We start from the raw sequence: 20,449 nt of genomic DNA on the forward strand, positions 1-20,449 counted from the left end.
CTCCATTCTGAGTCTGCACTGGAGAGTGCGAGGGGCTGCGCTTGGGGTTAGGCACGCAGATGCTGATGGCACCTCCCTCTCAGCTCAGTGCTAGAGCTTCTCTGCCAGCTCCACAGCTCTGGTGCTGGCCTCCCATAGCTTGCCTCTGCTTGGCTCCTTCCTTCACTCTGGCCCTGAGGGTCCTTCCTTGACATCTCACAGCCTTAGCTCCCAGGGCAGCTCCTTTCCTCGTTTTCACTTTCTTAATTGGTATAGTCTCCATGCCCAGCCCTACTGTGCTCTGCCTTGCCCCAGCCTCACACTCCTGACCCTCTTGGTCCTGGTGTGCTGGGGGTAGAGTTAGGAACGGGCAGCAGGGTATGTGTTTGCGGTTCCTGGCCCCTGCTCCGATCAGCCCTGCCATGACTGCTTCTCCCAGTGAGCCCTGCCTGATTTACTGGCCACTGTCACCATAAGTCTGTCCGGTCATTATCATGGCTCTTGCTGCCCATTCCCTCTGCCAGGCCTACCAGCCCTGCTTGCCTCTTGAAGATGGATTAACTCTATACCCCTGTGGGACCTCCATCTGACCACTTCAAGTCCCCAGTCACCCCCTGTGCACAGGCTGCTTTTTTTCTGCCATAATTAGAGGCAGTGGCCGACTGGAGGGCAAGAGAGCATGTTTGGTGGGTGCGGTGGACAGGTGGTGCCATCCCTAAGCCTTGGAAATGGCTTCCAGAATAGTTTTGGCTTTACAAATGCTTTCCATGGTCTTATTCCCCACTTTAAGCTGGGGACTCACCTTTGCAATGCCCCTTTCCCCCACTCCTGAGTTCTAAGCTAAGCACTTTCCCTTGAACATCTTTTCTTCTTGATTCCTGAGTGCCACCCCCACTGCCCTCCAGCTGCAGTCAGACTGTGACATTTACTCAGCAGACGGGAGAAGCCTGGCTGTTCTTTATTGCCTTTCCCTTGGGCTGAGGGAGGAACCAGCACACAATCCTTCTGGAGACCCAGGCCCCACAGCAGGACCAGGGGGTGAGGGGCTGGACGGACAGGAAGCCCTGCTCCAGAGTCTGGGTTGGAGAGAAATTCTGTGCCTTGATTGTCTTGAGGCTTGAAGGGCCAGGCTAGTAGTGACCAGGGGGCCAAGGTGAAGCTTGTGCTGACTGGTGAAATCTCTGGCTCACAGGGTCCAGTAGGTGTAGATGAGTGTCAGGAGGAGGAAGATGGCCACAGAGAGCAGCATGTTTTTCCGGTTCTCCTGTCGAAGCAACTTTAGCTCTTTCTCTGGGAGAAAACAGGGTGGTGAACAGATAGTCTGGGCCCATCTGCTACTCGCCTCTGCCTCTGCTCTCTGGCAAATGCGTGTACACACTATTGAGAGCAGAGGTGTTCCCACCCAGCTTCTCCACTTCTTTATCCACAAAAATGACTATCCTCCTTGGTCTGCCCAGATTCTCAACCACCTTTGGCTGCAGATCCTGGCCCAAAGGCATCCCAGCACCCAGGGCTGCTCAACCATTCTTCAAATGCAGTGGAAGTGGAGGATGGAGTGTATAAGGTCATCAAAAAGGCCACATCTGATAGCCAAGCTAGGTGCTGACCTGGCATTACCAGGTGAGTGCTCCGGCCTGCCACTGCTGGCAGGGCATGGGCGTGGGGTGCTTTGTGGTGTTCCTCCTTGCAGGGGGTCTCATCTGGCCAACTAGAAGCTCAGGGTGGCTGGGACTTTTTGGGCCTGACACTGGAGTAGATACAGGGTGAGGGCCACACCATCAGTGCTTCCAGTCCTGCCCCTGCTGCATGCCCAGCTAAGCAGGAACCAGGGATGCTAGAAGAAGGCAGAGTGTGCCCACAAGGTGGTTGGGCTCGCCTCTAGAAGAAGCCAGTCCTATTCTAGAGGAAAGGGCATCCATTCATCCCCTTGTGTGACATGCAGGTGGGTGGTACCGTGCTACCTCTCAGGTAAATTGAGGGCTGAGGCTGCAATTATAAAAATCGCTAGGCTGGAGGCAGAATGGGTATCCCTCCCCTACTTGTGAAAGAGTGGGTAGGTACCTGGAAATCAACTCTGGGCAGGCCAGACTGAGACTGGGGCCTAGGTAGGGGGTGTGTGTGCACACACGTGTGTTATGCTTACAATGTTGATTCAAACTGGTCCCTCTGGGAGAGTCCCTGTCATCTGGACTATTCTGGGGCTGATTCTTGGCAAGTCTGGTCTCTCAAGGGGAGAACCAATCCAAGAGATCTGAGGAACCTCTGCAGACCATCTTCCTCTCAGGCTGGATGAGGTAGGGTTGGGGCCAGGAGGGGGTTGGGGGGGAGGCAGTAGTCGTGCTCCTGCCCTGCCCCCTCCTGGCTCTACCTGACTCTGCCCCCAACCCCCAGAAGGTGGCAGCATTGCTCCACCCACAGTAAGCCCTTCCTTCACCTCTAGGGTTTTCCTGGGAGGAGGTGGGAGGCGAGAGGGGGGCGGGAGGGGGGAGCGGTACTGCTCTCACTCAGTCTGGGTGGATGTGAGAGTCTCTTCTGGACCTACTACCATTCCCCTTCATCACACAGAGGAAGAACAGACCCATAAGCTTCTCTATCTCCCCTGGAATAAAGGAACAAACCTGCTTTCCTTCCAGGCTGCCAGGCTTACGGAGGATTCCTAGAGGCTTGGCAGAGGGGTGGGGAGCTGGGGGGTGGGGGGTGGAGAGGAAGGGTCGGGGTGGTCCACGGGGTGGTGTGGGAAAGGGTGCGCTCCCTCCCAAAGAACCCTCTTGATCCCCATGACCTGATGGGCTCCCTGGGCTATCTGTCCCCTCATGACCCTGGGACTGAAGGATGAAGCTGGTAAAGGAAGGGAACTTTCTTACCGTAGTTGGAGGCTTTGTTCATCAGGCTGTTTTTCTCCTTCTCCAGAGACTTCCTGTGAGGAAAGGAGTTTTTTGGTTCAAGCCCTTTTCTTCCCATCTGAGGGGCAGCTGACACACGGGGGCAAGATGGACCAGGTGAACAGGGGCCCAGATCCCTAGTGGCAAGGGGCAGGGTGAAGGAAGCTCAGGGCCAGAACCTCAGGATAAATATGAGGGTGTGGAGGAAGGTGGGAGTCCAAGGCAGATGTGTTACCTGGCCTCTGGGCTCAGCTCTGCCCCACAGAGCCTGGAGTTCACAGCCTCCAGATCTCTCTGACACTGTGACAGCTTCTCCTCCAGTCCATCGATCTGAAACACACAGCACACCCAATAACTAGAGATGGGTGCTAGAGCCTTAAAACTTTCAAAAACAGGATCTTGGAATGGGGAGGAAGGAGCCTCTGGGAGTCTTCTTGGACAGTGCCCTGCGTCCCCTGATCCTGGCCCCCCAGCCTGTTCTGTTGTCTCCTGCTTCCACACAGTGGGGCCCCACCAGAAGCAGCTCTGGGTGGGGTGCAGTTTTCACAGCGGCCCTGCCCCTCTGGACCAAGCCTGGGTTGGGGGCAGACGGGACCAGTCCCTTAGTCAGCTCTGTCTCCCCAGCACACAGCCCGGCTGTGCAGACCACAGGGCTGGGGAATCCATCAGGCACCTGGGACACAGGCCTAGCCTAGAATGCAGTGAGGTGCTGCCTTCCCCCAGCGTTCCACACTCGTGAGGGATGGGGGGATTAGACATCTAAGGGACAAAAAACAGAGTGTTTTTTGCACTGACACACTTAAGGTGGCCTTAAGTTGTTAATAATATGTATTTTCCCATGAGAATCAATAAAATAAATCCACTGAGTGTAAAAACAACAACCACACAGCTCAAAAACTTGTTTCTTTCTGACTTGGTTCTTGTGCAAAATCATTATCAAGGCAGCTGTAGCTTGTAGGGCAAAACAGCTAAGCTTCTCAAAGGCTGGCTGCCAAAGGTATAAGTTTTCCCATTTGTTTTGATTATAGTTTCAAAGCCGTGTTCTTGGGCAAATAATGTGAGTTGTGGGAAAATATTTTGTAAAATACTGGACTGGATCATCCAAGCCTAGTTCCTGGTATGATACATGTAGCTTTGGAAGTTCATCTGTGTCTGTCTGTCTCCAGGTGTCTTCATGTCTTTCTGGCCACCTCTCTTGGCCCAGGTCTGTTCCACTACCTCTGCCCTGCTGGCGGGAGCCCAGGTTTCAGTGGGTGGGAAGGTTCAGAAGGCCCTGTGTCCCTTAAGGCAGCTGACAGAATAGTGCCTTGGGTGCCAAGGATGCTCAATTTTCCATCTGACTTCACTCACTCTCACCACATCCCTGGGAGGGATAGCAAATATGATCTCTATTTCACAAATGGGAGACTGGGATCCCAAAGAGAATGACTTTTCTGAGACAGACGGGAGTCCCCCCTCTCCTTACTGGCCTCAGCCAGTTCTTTAGCCAGTCCCTTCCAAAAAGGCCCCTGTGGAGACAGTAATCAATGATTATACGTATGGATCCCAGTGTTTCAAGTGGGTGTTTTGGGGCCCGTGTCAGAAGAGATGCACTTGAAACCTTCTGCCCCTCTCGCTGGCCAGCACCTACCCAGTCACTTCTGGGTCAGCCACTTTGCCTTATCCTAAGGCCTGCCCCAAATGACATACCATCTAGTCCCTTCCCTACAGCCTCAGCTGGCTACTAACTCCAGCTCCAGAAGCTGGGCCCTGTGGGAGGGAGCAACTGAAGTGCCCTGAGTTGACTGCCTGGTTAACTGTATCATTTTTCTGCTAATTGGCACCAAACGTAGGACTGTCCTGGGGAACAGCCTTAGCAAGGAGCTGTGGCCTGGACCTGGGGAGGCTAAAGGCCATCCAGGAACCTCTACCGCAGGGAAATAAGCACCAGGCAGCCAGGCTCAGGGAACAGTAACAGCCTAATGTGATGGTCACTGGGGCTGGATGAGAAAAGCAGGTGCTTCAGGCCACCACGTGACCCACTTGCCGTAGCAGGACCCTCAATCCAGCCCCTGGGGACCCTACCATCCCATGGTATAGAAACCACAGTCAGGGCACCAAATTCCACACTAGATCCCAAAGCTTTATTCTTGAAGCACTACCTACTCCACAAGGCCTTCTCTGCTGCCCTTGGCTGGAGAGGTACCATATCCTTCCCTTGGCAAATGAATTAGGCCTTTTTTCGTAAGGCTGACAGCATATTAGGTCATCCCAGCTATGAGCATCCAACCTCACCTTACCAGACTCTGGGAACCCCTAGGGCCTATGGTGTAAACTTGTGGCTCAGGGATCAAGTGTTGCCCAGTGCAGCCCATTCCACTTGTGTATATGACTGCCTGGCTCCTAAGGATGCCTGATTTTGTAGCTCCTATCCTAGAATGGTGGCCACCAGTCTCTCCTTTGTGGTCTCCAAAAAGGCCTGGCCTACTTCAGTCTTTGTGTTTGTAGCCTTGGAGGAATGACTCGGGTTGGACATGGATGAGCCAAGGAGCTAGGGACAGATCTAGACCTCATGTAGCAACTCGAGCCTGAAACCCTTCCCTAGTGCCCACAGAAGCCTGAAGAAGCTAGGAGAAGCAACTATACTCACACACAGATTATGTACTTTGTGGATAACCCAGTGCAAATCTTTAGCCTAGGTTAGATTTCTTCCTGCTGCCCCTTGGGCCAAGTCCTAGTTCACATGTCATTCTGGGGAGAAAGAAGCAGCTTGGGGGATTTCCATCCCTAGACACCTTTGGAAGGCTACCAGGTGCCCAAACAAGTGGTAATTGGCCCAGAACAAGGCTGGGAACTCATGCTAAGCAAAATCTTTAAATTGAGGTTGGCAAACCACAAGTGACCAAGCCAATCTGCCGTCGTGCTCTGGGCAGGGCCTGTGGAGCTGGCAGTTGGAGGCCTTTATCTGAACAAGCCCAATTTATCTGCAGTTCCACTGAATATCCCCACTTTCATTTACCACTTTTTAATGAGGCTTAAACGGACGAACACAAATCAAGGTTTTAGGGACTCAAGTTCTAACCTCCCTCTATGAATATTTATGTCCTGCTGACAGCTCTCTCTGATTCCCTTCTAAATAGCAAGTCCCCCCCCCCTTTTTTTTAATAACCCAGCTGCATGATGTGAGCTGAGTGAGGGGAGGCTGAGACTGTCAGGAAGCTCTTCAGCAGGCCACAAACCCGTCCTCAGAAGGTGACCCCGCTGGCAGTCAAATACCCTGCAGCATTTGCTGAAGCAGAAGCTGGCTCTCAAGCAGCTATAATAATGGATGCAAAGACTTAAGAGTGACCCAGCTACAAGAAGGTAGGGAGAGAAGGTCAGGATGCACCTTTTAGTTGTGCCTGGGGTCAGGAGTGGTGCCTACAGAGTGGGGCTGACTCAAATGGACCAGAAATGGGAGAGAGGACCCAGGAAGTGGGCCTTAAAGGAAGCCGCTCCTTGGGTTTTCAGTCAATTCTTGATGGCATTTATGTAAATTATGCATTTCGCAGATTCCCCAGTGCAAATCTAGAGTCCTTGGGTAGCTTTCTCTCTGCTGCCAGGCTAAAGGCAACAGAGGACAATATAGCCAGTACAGGAGAGAGGCCACAGGGTTAGGGCCAGAATAAGAAGACAAATGTCAGGAACATTTTAAAAACACAGGGTCAAAGCTGGACAAGCAGCTGGGAGCCCAAGTGTGCAGAAGCCTGAAACTGCAGGTCCTGAGAAGTATTGTAGTGAGGAGGGTGGGCTGTAATTGGGTGCCTCAGCTTGCTGCTCACTTGCCCTCGAAAGGACTTCCTTAATTCTGTGCTTCATTTTATTCATGTGTAAAACGAAGTTAATGGTTCATATTTCAAAAAGGTTTTGTGAGGATGCTATGAGCCAACACATGTAAGGTGCTTAAAACACTAAGAGTTAAATAAGTATATGCTGTCATTATTAGCTGAGAATGGTTTTCACTGGATCTTTGTGGAACAGAAAGAAAAAAAGAAAGAAAAAAAGTGAGTTAACGTGACAAAGTAAGAGGAGACAGAGTGTGGGTGTGTGATGGAAAGGAATCTCCATTCATCACTGGCTGGCACCAGTGGCAAAAGGAGGCCATCTAGCTGGGATATGGCTCTCCTCTGAGTCTACAGAGGGGTTTAGCAATGGGGTGAGGGGAGAGGGGGCCTGCAGGGTAGCCCATCCGAACAGAACCACCTCTAAAGGCTAGCCCATCCAGCTGGCTTGGAACACAGCATGCTGGAACCTCATGTCCCTGCCTGGGGCTAAAACCAGGCTGGGCTCTTCAGCCAGCACCAACTTGCTGAGGATGGGCCTGGTAGCACCTGACGATGAGGCCTAGAGCAGCGTCCAAGGGCAGACAGACTCAGGTGTGGTCTGGGCATGAATGGGCATCTGAGGAGACATGGAATGGCAGGCAGAGCCTGGCAGACGGAGACCATGTTTACCCACACCATGGCTCTACAGGGAGCAGAAATGTGAAGCCCCAGGACTACAGCAGAAAGAGGCCCCATCAAAGAGATTGGACCAACTCTAGCAGGAAGAAGTTACACTCGAGGCCACAGAGGCTCCCAGGACTCCTGCCCAGCAGGATGGATACAGGGTCAACTGGCAGAAAGAGTGTGGCTGGCCCAAAAGTGCCTCAGGTACTGAGACTTTCCTGGAGCTAAGGGGGCAGCAAGGCTGGCTGTAACTGACTGTCATAGGCAAAGTGATAACGGCTGAGGTGGGGACTGGGATGAGGCACAGTGTGGGAGTGAGAATGGATACCCTCAATGTAAAATTATATTATATATAATTATTACATTAGTAATAAAACTACATTACACACACACACACATAGTATTCAGAAGATCAAGTGTCCCATTTTTATACAGGGACAAAGAACACTGTGTCTCTCTGAGATGATGATGAGCAGGTGAAGCACAGCTACAAAGGGACACAAGAAGTCTGAAAGGTGGTGGGGGGAGCTTAGCAAACTCTGCCTATATGGCAGGGAGTGGGAGGAAGCTGAAGGTCCCAGAGGAGGCCCTGGAACGGGGATCCAGGAAGTCTGCACTCAATCAGGAAAGGCCGACGAGTGATTCTACTGCAGGCAGACTGAGAGCCACTGCCTTTCTGACCCAAACACAGACTGGGGAATCAGAGTCTGGAGGCTGGGTGGTGTTGGGGGGGTGCGTTTCCAACATAAGAATGTGAAGATCTGAGGTCAGCGGGGCAGGCAGTCAAGGTCAGCAGAGGCCCCACCCCAGCCAAATGGGACCGCTGATCCTGCTGGCAGGTGCCAAGAGAAGTGAGGGCTTTTTCAATTCCAATCACCAGGGGCAGAGACTTCCCACAGCCTTCCCCCCTGTGCCCTTCGGATGTGGCTCTGAGTGCCGTGTGCTCCATGTGCTGTACCTGCCAGTCATGAGCCCTGAGCCAGCTAAGCAAAATCCCCTCTGCCACCTGAGTTGGGGAATAACACCTTATTCTCAGAGCTTTAGGGAAGTCTCCCTGGGGCCCTATAACGCCATAAAACCACTGTGTTAAGAGAAACTGTAAAATTCATCTGAAATCCCCGTGAGGCATCTTTTCAGGAGTGTGGAGCCTCCTGGAATTGAAACCCCGAATGAGGCCTCTTTGGAGACAGAGAACCCTAGTGCCAGCTCAAGCACGGATAACTGCCCAGCACACTGGTCAAATCAGATCCCCTTGGGATATAGGGGGGCCACCCCAGGTCCGGCAGCTGCCGGGCCCTCGTGCACAGCTCATATCCTGCTGACAGGCGTAAGCCACAGGCTGCCACTACCCTGTTGCAGGTGCTCCTAGTGAGGGTACCTGAACGGTGCTCCCAAGAGCCTCTCCCCAGCCTGGGAGGCGACTCCCCCACCCACCCCAAGCCACTGTCTAGGGCGAGGCTTTCTTCAGAAAAAGGCAGAAAGCACCCTCAGGACTTAGAGCTCTGGGTTACGCAGGCCACTCTGCTTTCTGGTTTAGGAAGTTATTTCCGGTTTTCCCAGACTTGCTCTCAGCTTCTGGCAACTGACTGCCAGAAGTTTCTGGAACAGGTTAACCTCAGGAGTCAGGCAGTGGTCATGGGGTTATATCCTACAGCTCCCTGGCCAGGTACTTGCTAATAAAGAGTCAAAACAACTTACAGAAGCCGAAATCCACCCAACATTAAATCACACTACCAGCAGTAGCCAACACTTCCATGGCATGTGCTATATGCCAGGCACAGTTCTCAGCACCTCATGCACAGAATGCTCACAATAACCTTATGAGGGGGTAGTAGTAGCATCAGTCAGTGGTCCCCCCCATCTGCTGGGAACAAAACCCCAATGGATGCCTGAAACCACATATAGTACTGAAATAAATAAATAAATATAGTATATGGTATACATGGCACATATATGGTCTGTATGGTATACATATATGGTATATATATGATATATATATGGTTGTGTGTGTGTGTGTGTGTATATGTTTTTTCCTATACATACATACCTATGTTAAAGTTTTATTTATGTATTAGGTACAATAAGAAGTTAACAACAATAGCTAATAATAAAACAATTATGGTGGTGCCTGGGTGGCTCAGTTGTTGGGCATCTGGCTTCAGGTCAGGTCATGATCTCAGGGTCCTGGGATCAGGCCCTGCATTGGGCTCCCTGCTCAGCAGGAAGCCTACTTCTCCCTCTCCCACTCCCCCTGCTTGTGTCTGCTATCTGTCTCTCTCTCTCTGAAATAAATAAGGAAAATTTTTTTAAAATTAAAAATTAAACAATTATGACAAAAGGGGATATATTAAAGTTATGTGAATATAGTCTCTCTTTCAAAATATCTTACTGTACTATATTCACTCTTCCTGTGCTGATGGGAGATGAAAAAATGCCTACATGATAAGGTGATATGAGGTGAATGATGTAGGCATTGTGGCAATATGTCAGAAGGGGGATCATCTGCTTCCAGGCTGAGTTGACTGTGGGTACCTGAAACCTCAGAAGGTAAAACCATGGGTAAGGGGGAACTCCTGTATTCACGTTTTGCAGATGAGCAAGCTTGGGCTATGGAGATGGAAGTCCTTTGTCCAGGGTCACAGGGCACACATGGTGGGCACTGGGCAGTCCAACTCTGTGCTGTTAGCTGCCACCCAACATACCTACCTACCTAAGCCTCTTAGCTCCTGGGAATAACCCCCAGTCATTGTACTCCAGGCAAGGCAGTTTGTGCAGCTCGTGTAGGCTACCAATGTCTGCAGCAACTCTGCAAGGAAGGGGCTGTTTCTGTTTTAGAGAGGAGTAAACTCCCAGTGTAGAGATTTTAATCAAGGTCATGTAATTGGGAAGTGGCAGAACTGAGGGTCTGAATCTGAGGTTTTTCTGCTTCAGAGCTTATATTCTTTCCAACACTTCAAGCTCTTTCTCCAAAATCCCTCATGAAAACATTCATGACAAAGAAGGGTTCTGTGGAACAAAGTCATTCCACATCCCAGTCGAAGCCAATCTAAGCTTGTTGATCTGCTTTCAATAGATTCTCTACTCTGAATAATCTTGTACAAGGGCTTTGCCTTGTCTCTGTCCACATAACAGATACTCTCTGTGAGGCAAGAACCTGACTGAAATCTGCTTGGAGACAGCGAGATGGGAGCAGGGTGCATATCCTCATGTTGAAGGCAACTACCCACCCTCCAACTTCCGGCTTCTCGAAGATCCCTGCCCCCCTACCCCCGCCCCAGATTGCCTAAACTGCCACAGCACCCTCCAAAATTCACACAAAACAGACCCAGTTTTGAGAAGGAGAAAGGTGAGCTAGGGTAGGCTTGATAAGCCCTTCTTTCCCTAGTGGATAGCAAGCCTTTTCTTTTCACATGCCAATTCACAGCCCTGAGAATGGTGCCAGCTGTTTTATCTCCAGCCCCAGCAGCCTAAGAACTGGATTTCTGGAAATCCACTCATTTTCACATGTCAGGGAGGCCCCAGGACATTTATTATAATGGGTAAAGAGGCCAGAACACCTGCCCAGGTATCTGTGGCAAGAGTGCTGGGGCTTTCCATCTGAGGCCATCAGGCCACACTGCCAAATCACATGAGGGTCATGGGCCTCGATTTCCCAGGTGACCAGCCTCAAACCCCAAAGGGCTTTTTGCCCTGACACTGCTGAAGGGATGTTTTTCTGTGGAGGGGGCTCAGGGCTCTGTGGGGACAGAAGACAAAACCTCTATCCATGTCTCCCCAAATCATCAGAAGTTTCTCTCCCAGAGTGAGCAGATGAAGACCGTAAACCTTCCCGGTTTTTAATCAACGAGTTATTTTCAGGAAAAGCAGAGAGCCAAAGGGCTTGTCATTTCTCTGAAGACTCAATGCCCCCTACTCCACCGCCCCAGGTCAGGCACACAAGGGGCCCTGCTGAAACGCTTGCAAGCTCTGAGACCTTGTGAGACCTTCTGGCGTGCTGAGCAGCTTTACAAGGAGAGCCACGGCAGTTCTTGCCTGAAGCCTTCAGCTGTCCCTGGGCCAGAATGTTTGGGGTTTGTTTTCTCCTCTTTCCCCCAATATATATTTTTTGATAAATTAGCAAAAGCTTCTTCATCGCTGAAAGGCTCAAAGCACTATTCAAGAACTGGCATCCACCCCATGCCTTATGAATTCATTAATTAAGATGCTGGCAAACAGCCACTCCACACATGCTGACATCCAGCCGTGTTAGGTAATGAGGTTTTAGTCTCCTGACCCCTGTCAAGTGGAATGGAGCCAGACACAGGCTGTTGAGAGAAATCACCTGCCCAATGGCAACCTGTCGCTTGCACCTGACAGCAGGTGAGGCTCATTTAATGGTCAGTGGCCCTTCTCTCGGCCCCTGGCCGGGTGGCTCCCCCGCAAGGTGGTGTCCTACTGCCTGCCCCATGCTAGCCTCCTAACCCTGACCAGCGAACCACTCAAGAGGGCCCAGATGGCAAGGGCGAGGGTTCAAGCGCTTCCTCCAGCTACTCAAGCCAATTCAGTAAATATTTATTGATGGTCCACTAAGCTGCTTCTGCCCCTTGTCTCAGAAAATTGGTAGATGCCCCCCAACCTTGTGCACAGCCTGTGACTCTCTTCATCTTGGTGCTGGAGGAGGTAACAAAGTGGATGTGACCACTGGTTGACCTGAGCACGGGACCAGGGCAATTGGAGGCTCCTCATCCCTCCACTGACCTTGGAATGTACGTTCTGCCCACTGTTCCCACAGTGGGAGCTATTCCAAGGACATAGTCTTGAGAGACCATGTGTTGTGGAGACCATCTGAAAAGTATACGTGACTGAACCCAGTTAAGGCCTCTGGACAAACTTTGAAGATTTGGCAGGCGGGTGCAGAGATCTAGTCCTCTTATTCACTACCCAAGACAAGCCTCACCAGTAAGTTCCCTTGCTTATTAAACCTGCCACCTATCAACCTGGCGTGGACTGCCTCTTTCTTGGGTCTCTCTGACCTCCATGGAAGGGGGCCAGTTTGCAAACCAACAACTTGGTGCTTCTGCCTCTCTATGCCCACAGAGAGCTTACAGCAGTGGCTTATACTGAGCAAATAATTACATGTCAAGGTTCTTTCCTCCTGTGCTCATCCTGCCTATGTAACTTTCTACCCTCAATTTATTACCTCTTTTTCTGGTAAGGATTCTTGTGAATTTAAATGACTCCCATTCACTTTTATCTATTAGTTGGCAAATACTATTAGTTGGCCAACACAACATTGATTCCCAATCCCTCTTCCTTTGCCCACTACAGAGGTTAGAAAAGCTAAAGAGATGCTTTCCCACACTCACTGCAGCCAGGGATGGTCATGATCCAGTTCTGGCCAATGAAATGTTCCAGAAATCAGCTCGAAGACTCCTGGGACATCTTATGCTTTGCTGATAAAAGGGACATTGGGTGCCTGGATGGCCCCTTGGTTAAATGTCTGCCTTCGGCTCAAGTCATGATCTCAGGATTCTGGGATCGAGTCACACATTGGGCTCAGCAACCAGTCTGCTTCTCCCTCTGCCTCTGTGATCTCTCTCTCTCTCTCTCAAGTAAATAAAATCTTGGAAAAAAAAAAAAAAAAAAAAGAACAGTGTTGTAGTTCCTTTATCCTTCTTCCTAACTTAAAGTTGGATATGATGACTAGAGCTGTGGTAGCTATCTTGAGAATATGAGGAAACAGCTAAGAGAATGTAGAAGTACCAGCCTTGACCTAGCTTTTGAACCAATGCCAGTAGCCATTTACCTCCAAATTTGTTATGGGGAAGAAAGTATATTCCTATTTACTTAGGTCAGTTCTGTGCCTCATAGCCAAACATTTCAAACTGATAGATTTTTGTACTAGGGACCAGATCTAACCTAGTTATCCCCTTAAGATGTCAGCTAAGACAACACACATCTGTGAGTACACATTGGCTGTTGAAACATCTAAAGACACGTAGCTGAATGGTCTGTGAAAGAAAATACAATGACCAAGTAACAGCTCATTACTATCAGAGTCACAAAAACAGAAACAGGAATTTACATCAGTCAAAATCTATCAGTTTAGACTGAAATGCAACTTTCCCTCCTTCCACACATTAAAATCAGTAGCAAAGCTGGTGACTTCATCTGAATGCTCTCATTATTCAGAATTAACTCTCAGAAGCTAAACTCATAGCCAGTGTTTTCCAACTTTGAGATCTTACAGGGTGGCAAATGAGTTGGATAAACACACCTTGAGAGGAGATGTAGGAATGGAGGCTGCTAGGGGGTGCCTTGGTTGACCTGGGAGGTGACTGCCCAGTTCAGCTGGCCCAAGCCAGCCCTCAGGGTAAGTGCTGCCTGCTTGGTAATTGCTTCATTACAACAAGTGGAGACTGTTTGCAGGTGCTGAGATTACTCACTTGTGGGGGTTTTATTGCACTCGTCAGATTAACAAACATTTTGATTAAATCACCACTTCATTGGCTCTGGGCACATGACTTTTAATAAGAGGACAATATCCACTGCTACTGAGCATCAGTGCACATTCAATACTTAGATCTGCTGGGGGGCAATGGAGGAACAGCCAGATGCCAAGCTTTTCCTAAGGTGCACAGTTATAGATCTTGAATCTTAAAATATCAAAGCAAAAAGTAACCTTAGAGGGTTTTTTTTTGTTTTTTTGTTTTTTTTTAAACAAACTCTAGATAGTTACAAACGTAAATATCTACATTGGTACTGACAGGACTTAAGAAAAAAGGTTGAATGTGAACATACTAGGAGCGCACAGGCCCACCAAATTTAAAACATTTTAGAAACCTGTGTCAGCCAAACAAGACTTCTGTGACCTGTATTTGGATCATAGTCAATGAGCTTATAACCCCTGATGAAACTGAAGGTCATCGTATATCAGAAAAAGAAACTAAGTCTGAACAAAGGGGCTGGACTTAACCATGATGGAATACTGCAAAAGAACTATAAAGACTACTAATAAGGGCACTGTTTGTTGATTATCTCCATCTTGAGCCTTACGTGTGCTACATATTTCACATATATGGTCCTCTCAAAACCATACTTGAGTCTGGGAAAGTATCTCTTGAGCTTTTCTAACTTGTGCAGTGGAGGTGGGCAAAGGAAGAGAAGTTGGAGACCCACTGGCTGGTATTTCAGACATATTGTCTCCCCAAAACCACACTTGAGGTTACAAATCAAAACCACAATGAGATATCACCTCACACCAGTCAGAATGGCTAAAATCAACAACTCAGGAAACAACAGGTGCTGGCAAGGATGCAGAGAAAGGGGAACCCTCTTATATTGTTGGTGGGATTACAAGCTGGTAGACACTCTGGACAACAGTATGGAGGTTCCTCAAAGGTTAAAAATAGAATTATCCTACAACTCAGCAAATGCACTACCCAAAGGGTACAAATATTGTGATCTGAATGGGAACCTGCACCCCAATATTTACAGCAGCAATGTCCACAATAGCCAAAATATTGAAAAAGCCCACGTCTATCAACGGATGAATGGATAAAGATGTGGTGTGCATGTATGTATGTATGTGTGTACACACACACACACACACACATACACACAGAGGAATATTATTCAGTCATCAAAAAGAATGAAATCTTGCCATCTGCAATGACGTGGATGGAACTGGAGTGTAAGTGAAATAAATCAGGGAAAGAAAAATACCCTATGATTTCACTCATGTGGAATTTAAGAAACAGATGAACATAAGGGAAAGGAAGGACAAATAAAATGAGATAAATATAGAGAGGCAAACCATAAGAGATGCTGAACTATAGGAAACAAACTAAGGGTTGCTGGAGGGGAGCTGGGTAGGGGGATGGGGTAACTGGGTGATGGGCATTAAGGAGGGCACATGATATGATGACACTGGGTGTTACATGCAACTGAAGAATCACTAAATTCTACCCCTGAAACTAATAATACAGTATATGTTAACGAAATTGAATTTAAATAAAGAATTAAAAAAAAAATACTTGAGGTAAATTGCAATCTGCAGTAGAGACTACAGGCTGTCCACTAAACATGCTAGGCTCTTCTTCCATAGCCATCAAGCTGTAGCTGGGCATGTGGCCCCCTAGCCAATGAATGCATTTGGCATTCTTGCAGTTGGCTCCTTGCAGTTGGGTGAGGTCTCGAGTCTTAGCTCACATCTTTGCCAATGGAAAGTGGGCACTCTGGGCCCATTGTTATTATTAAGATTTATTTATTTGAAGAGAGAGAGTGCACATGCAAGGGAGCATCTGAGTGGGGGGAGGGGCAGAGGGTGAGAGAGAATCTCAGGGAGATTCTCCACTAAGGGAGGAGCCCAAGGCGGGGCTCGATCCCACAACCCATGAGATCATAACTTGAGCCGAAATCACGAGTAGGATACTTAACCAACTGAGCCACCCAGGTGCCCCTGCGCCCATGACTCTTAAGACAATGATGCTTATGCTTCTTCCACTCTTTCCTTGCCAGTGGACACATCAATGGGATGTGACTTAATTTCATTCATGAGGTGACATTAAGAAACTGAGGGATGGCAGATCACAAGATGAGGGGACTATAGCAGAACCACTCTAGACCATGGATTGGCAAACTACGGCCCGGGGGCCAAATACAGTCCCCTGTAAAGTTTTATTGGAACACAGCTACACCCATTAATTCACAGATTGTCTATGGCTGCCATTGTGCTAAGATAGCCTATCTAAGCATAGTTGATGCTGCTTATTTATGGTAGCTATGTTCTATAAAGTTGCTGCCAACAAGGAATTACCAAATACTGAACCAGGTTAGATTCCTATGAGCCTCTGGTCACAACAGTTTTATCAAGTGATCAATACAAAACCTGTGTTTTGTGTGTTTTTCTGTTCGGAAACTTTATTTAATATATATTACTGATTCATTAACAGTGAACTCACAGCCAAAAGCACTGTAACTCAACTCTGAACAAAACTGATCTAACATATATTTTCTCTGTAAGGCAAATATAGCCTTCTTGCACATTAGGAAAACTAGACAGCACTTTCGCACTACACTTGAGGGCCATTTTAAACAACAAAATCACCAACAAAAAGCACACAAACACAAAAAACATTGCACTAAATAGACCACCAAAAGGACACCTGTTTATAGTATAAGCCGAAATAAGACGGCAGAGTGTTACTTTGTTCGACCTTAGCTGTGCCTCAGGTGACTCAAATTTTTCACTGGTTTGTTTGTGAATTACTGCAAAAGCACTGCAAGTACTGATCTGGGGGTTACAAATACATTTTTAGCAGGAAGGCAAATTCACAGATACAGAATCCGTGAATAATTAGGATCAACAGAGACCATATGGCCCACATAGCCTAGAAATGTACTATCTGGCCATTTATAGGCAACATCTGTCAATCCCTGCTCTATCCTACTAGAAAAAATAAACTTTCTGAAGCCACTGAATTTTAAGGTTTCTCTACTTCAGCAATTATTGTGTCCTAATCTAATAAAGTCTATGCTTTTTCCACCACACAGTGCACCTCATTTTACCACTCATATTCTCTTTTAGAGGGAGGTTCATATTTCCACCAATCTTTTTTTTGTACCAAGTAGGACAATATTTCTTAAGGCGTGGTATTAAAACCTCCCGCATCAACATGGGTACATGTAGCTGGTTAAAAATGCAGATTCCTGGGAGTGCTCGGCTTGTTCAGTCCGTCGAGCACGGGACTCTCCATCTCAGGTTTCTAAGTTCAAGCCCCATGCTGGCCATGGAGCCTACTTAAAAAATGCAGATTCCTTGTTGAAAATGTATATCCAAGTCTTACTGAATTACTTGGGGTGGGAGACAGTTCAAGTCTCCATTTTCAACAAGCTCTGCAAATTATCCTTAATGCATTCTAAAATTTGAGAACTACTGAACTGGCAGTAAACTCCCAAAGAATATTACCCTGTATCTATCTCTCTGGTAACTTTTGGGTCAGTATCTGAGGGAACTGTATGTAACACTGAAGAAATAAGATGGGCAAATCACCTGGGCTGCGTCTCAGCTCCTCCACTGCTTTGGCCTGAGCTCTGCCTGAAACCTCAGCTTCCCCATTGGTTTAAAACTCTCACAGACTTGGGGTGGCTGGGCGGCTCAGTCCGCTAAACCGCTGTCTTCGGCTGGGGTCATGATCCCAAGGTCCTGGGATCTGAGCCCCACATCGGGCACCCCGCTGGGGCGGGGGGGTTGGTCTGCTTCTCCCTCTCTCAAATAAATAAATAAAATTTAAAAAACAAAAACAAAATAAAACTCTCACAGGCTTTTAGTGAGTACTGACTAGTGAGAATGCAAATAAAGTAGGGCACAGCGGCTGCTCAATATGCCTCAATTTGCTTTCCCTTCCATATGCAGTACATTATTTTTAAGCTCTTTGGGAACTTCATCATTCCAGAATTCTCCATAAATTCCCATAATTCCCATGGTAATTTTCAGGCCACGAGCTTCAGTACCCCAGGGGAAAAATTTCCCATCTCAGGGGATGTTTAAGTCATTTAGTAATACACTAAACAGTATGGGTTCTCTCACTTTTGGGGGGGCCCTCATCCACAGGTATCTATCCTTTTGGAGCGCCCTGTTCCCCAAGGGCCCGTCCTCTTCAGTCACATGTCTCCCCTCAGGGCCTCCTTATTTCCGGGGCCAATCCTCTTCGGGGCCTCCCCTTCACCTCCATGTCTCCTCCCTGTAAAGGTCCCTTCACCTCCGGTGCCCCCTCAGGCTCTCCAAACTCCATTTCACCCATCCCGCCCCTCATCTTCGGGTCCCTCATCCGATGCTCTCACGCCCCTCGCGTCCTTCTCTCAAATCCGCGTCGCTCTCACTTCCTCCCCTCAGCCACTCCTCCAACCTGCAGCCGGGCCGTCCCACTGTACCCCGCTGCAGGGAGAAGGCAGCTAACGATGCGGCCCACCCCTGCTTGTCCCCTCACCTCCAGAGCGACGCCCAGATTCTCCCGCTTCTTTTTGGTCATGTTACTCTCCTCGATCCCCCAGTCATTATTGGACGCACCCTCTGGTGGCACCACGCATGCACCAACACCCGTACTTCCCTCTCATTGGCCGCAGAGACGTTGGGAGGCGGGGCTACTGGTGGTCGCGACCCTGCTGAGGGGGCGTGGCCATCTTGGCGCGGCCATGTTTATGAGGGGCAACCTGTAGTTTAAAATCTCATATAAGGGCCGGGAGGGGATGGCTAGATTGGCTCCGGAGGAGTAGTCTCCCATCCTCCAGAGATGGAGGCGCTCCTTTCCTTCCTAGATGAAACCGTTTTACATCACGGAGGCATTTTTTCCACCCCATTTTATCCTCTGTATCCTTCGTCCTTTTAGTGAACACCCTACTTATTTAGAGGCCATCCCCCGTGCCTCGTTCAAATTGTCCCATGTTCAAGGCTCTTTCTGAAGCTCTGCTGCTCCATGAAGCCCCACCTTGAGCCCTTTGGTCCCCTGGGCTCTCATAATGACAAATTGGTATTCCTTTGTTTTGGTTTGGGTTTTGGTCATGTGTTTCTACTCATTTTTATTGTTTTATTGTTAAGAACCACCTACAGGGGCTCCTAGCTGGCTCAGGAGGTGGAGCATGTGACTCTTGATCTTGGGGTTGTGAGTTCAAGTCCCACCTGGTGTGTAGACGTTGCTTAAAAGTTAAATTAAAAAACAAAAACAAGGGGCGCCTGGGTGGCTCAGTGGGTTAAAGCCTCTGCCTTCTGCTGGGGTCATGATCCTGGTGTCCTGGGATCGAGCCCCAGGTCAGGCTCTCTGCTCCACGGAGAGCCTGCTTTCTCCTTTCTCTCTCCCTGCCTGCCTCTCTGACTACTTGTGATCTCTGTCTGTCAAATAAATAAATAAAATCTTACAAAAACAAAAAACAAACCTGCCTACAAACATCACAGAAAACTTGTAAATGAAAAACAACACCCTTTATCCTATCATTCTTTTTTTAAAAAAAATAAAAGATTTTATTTATTTATTTGACAGAGAGAGATCACAAGTAGGCAGAGAAGTAGGCAGAGAGAGAGGGGGAAGCAGGCTCCCTTCTGAGCAGAGAGCCCAATGCGGTGCTCCATCCTAGGACACTGAGATCATGACCTGAGCTGAAGGCAGATGCTTAACCCACTGAACCACCTAGGCACCCCTATTCTACCACTCTTAATACAGTTCTTACCTTTGTTCCTGTGTATTCCCTTCTAGGCTTTGTCTCAGATAGAGTGTTTTACACTCTTGTAATCCTATTGTACAGTACACTGTAGACTTATGTCCTTGGAGATTTGGGTTTTGTTGTTGTTGTTGTTGTTTTGTTTTTAATTGACAGGGGAGAGAGAGAGACCACAAGCTGGGGAGTGAAATAGGGAGAAGCAAGCTCCCTGCTGATCCGGGAGCTGGATGTGGGGCTCAATCCCAGGAACCCTGAGATCATGATCTGAGCCAAAGACAGATGCTAAGTGACTGAGACACCCAGACACCCCCTTCAGAGATGTTTTAATTGTGACCATATGATACAAAAATACTATGGGTATTTTGGCCCAGTTATCCACATACCCTAAACTGGTTTCCTGATGAACACCTTTACCACCTGTGATGTACTCTGTATTTTCTATTCCAGTCTATTTCATTTTAAAAAAGAGTTGGTGGCAGGAGACCTATTAAGTTTATTTCATGATCCATTAATGGATACTGAACTGCAATTTGAAAGCCAGTCATAGGGGCACCTGGGTGACTCAGTTGGTTAAGCATCTGCCTTTGGCTCAGATGATGATCCTAAGGTCTTGGGATTGAGCCCTGCATCAGGCTCCCTGCTCAGTGGGGAGCTTGCTTCTCTCACTCCCTCTGCTGCTGCCCCTGCTTGTGTGCATGCTCTTTCTCTGTCAAATAAATAAATAAATAAAATCTTTAAAAAAAAAAAAAAAGCAGTCATAGACATTCTCTCATGTCTTTCAAATAATCTTTTGTGATAGCTGTATATACTGCCAGTTGAGTCACACCATTCTGGTATTGGACATTATTCTATGGGACATTACTTCCAAATAATGCCAAAGCAAACATCTTTGTGTATATAGTTCTTTAAGATAAATTCACAAATAAG

The 20,449-nt window shown here is 48.3% G+C and overlaps 1 protein-coding gene across 1 annotated transcript; it reads right to left on the reverse strand.

Annotated features, from left to right (window-relative positions):
- Positions 1 to 914: 914 nt before the first annotated feature.
- CCDC167 (coiled-coil domain containing 167) lies at positions 915 to 18,404 on the reverse strand. Its single transcript, XM_059177836.1, has 4 exons — positions 18,298 to 18,404; positions 3,097 to 3,191; positions 2,844 to 2,896; positions 915 to 1,269 (listed from the first exon to the last, which is right to left on the reverse strand). The coding sequence occupies exons 1-4, from the start codon at positions 18,337 to 18,339 to the stop codon at positions 1,166 to 1,168; spliced, it is 294 nt and encodes a 97-aa protein (XP_059033819.1). The 5' UTR covers positions 18,340 to 18,404; the 3' UTR covers positions 915 to 1,165.
- Positions 18,405 to 20,449: the final 2,045 nt, after the last annotated feature.

This window comes from Mustela lutreola, chromosome 6, assembly GCF_030435805.1.
Source record: "Mustela lutreola isolate mMusLut2 chromosome 6, mMusLut2.pri, whole genome shotgun sequence".
NCBI classification, from domain to species: domain Eukaryota; kingdom Metazoa; phylum Chordata; class Mammalia; order Carnivora; family Mustelidae; genus Mustela; species Mustela lutreola.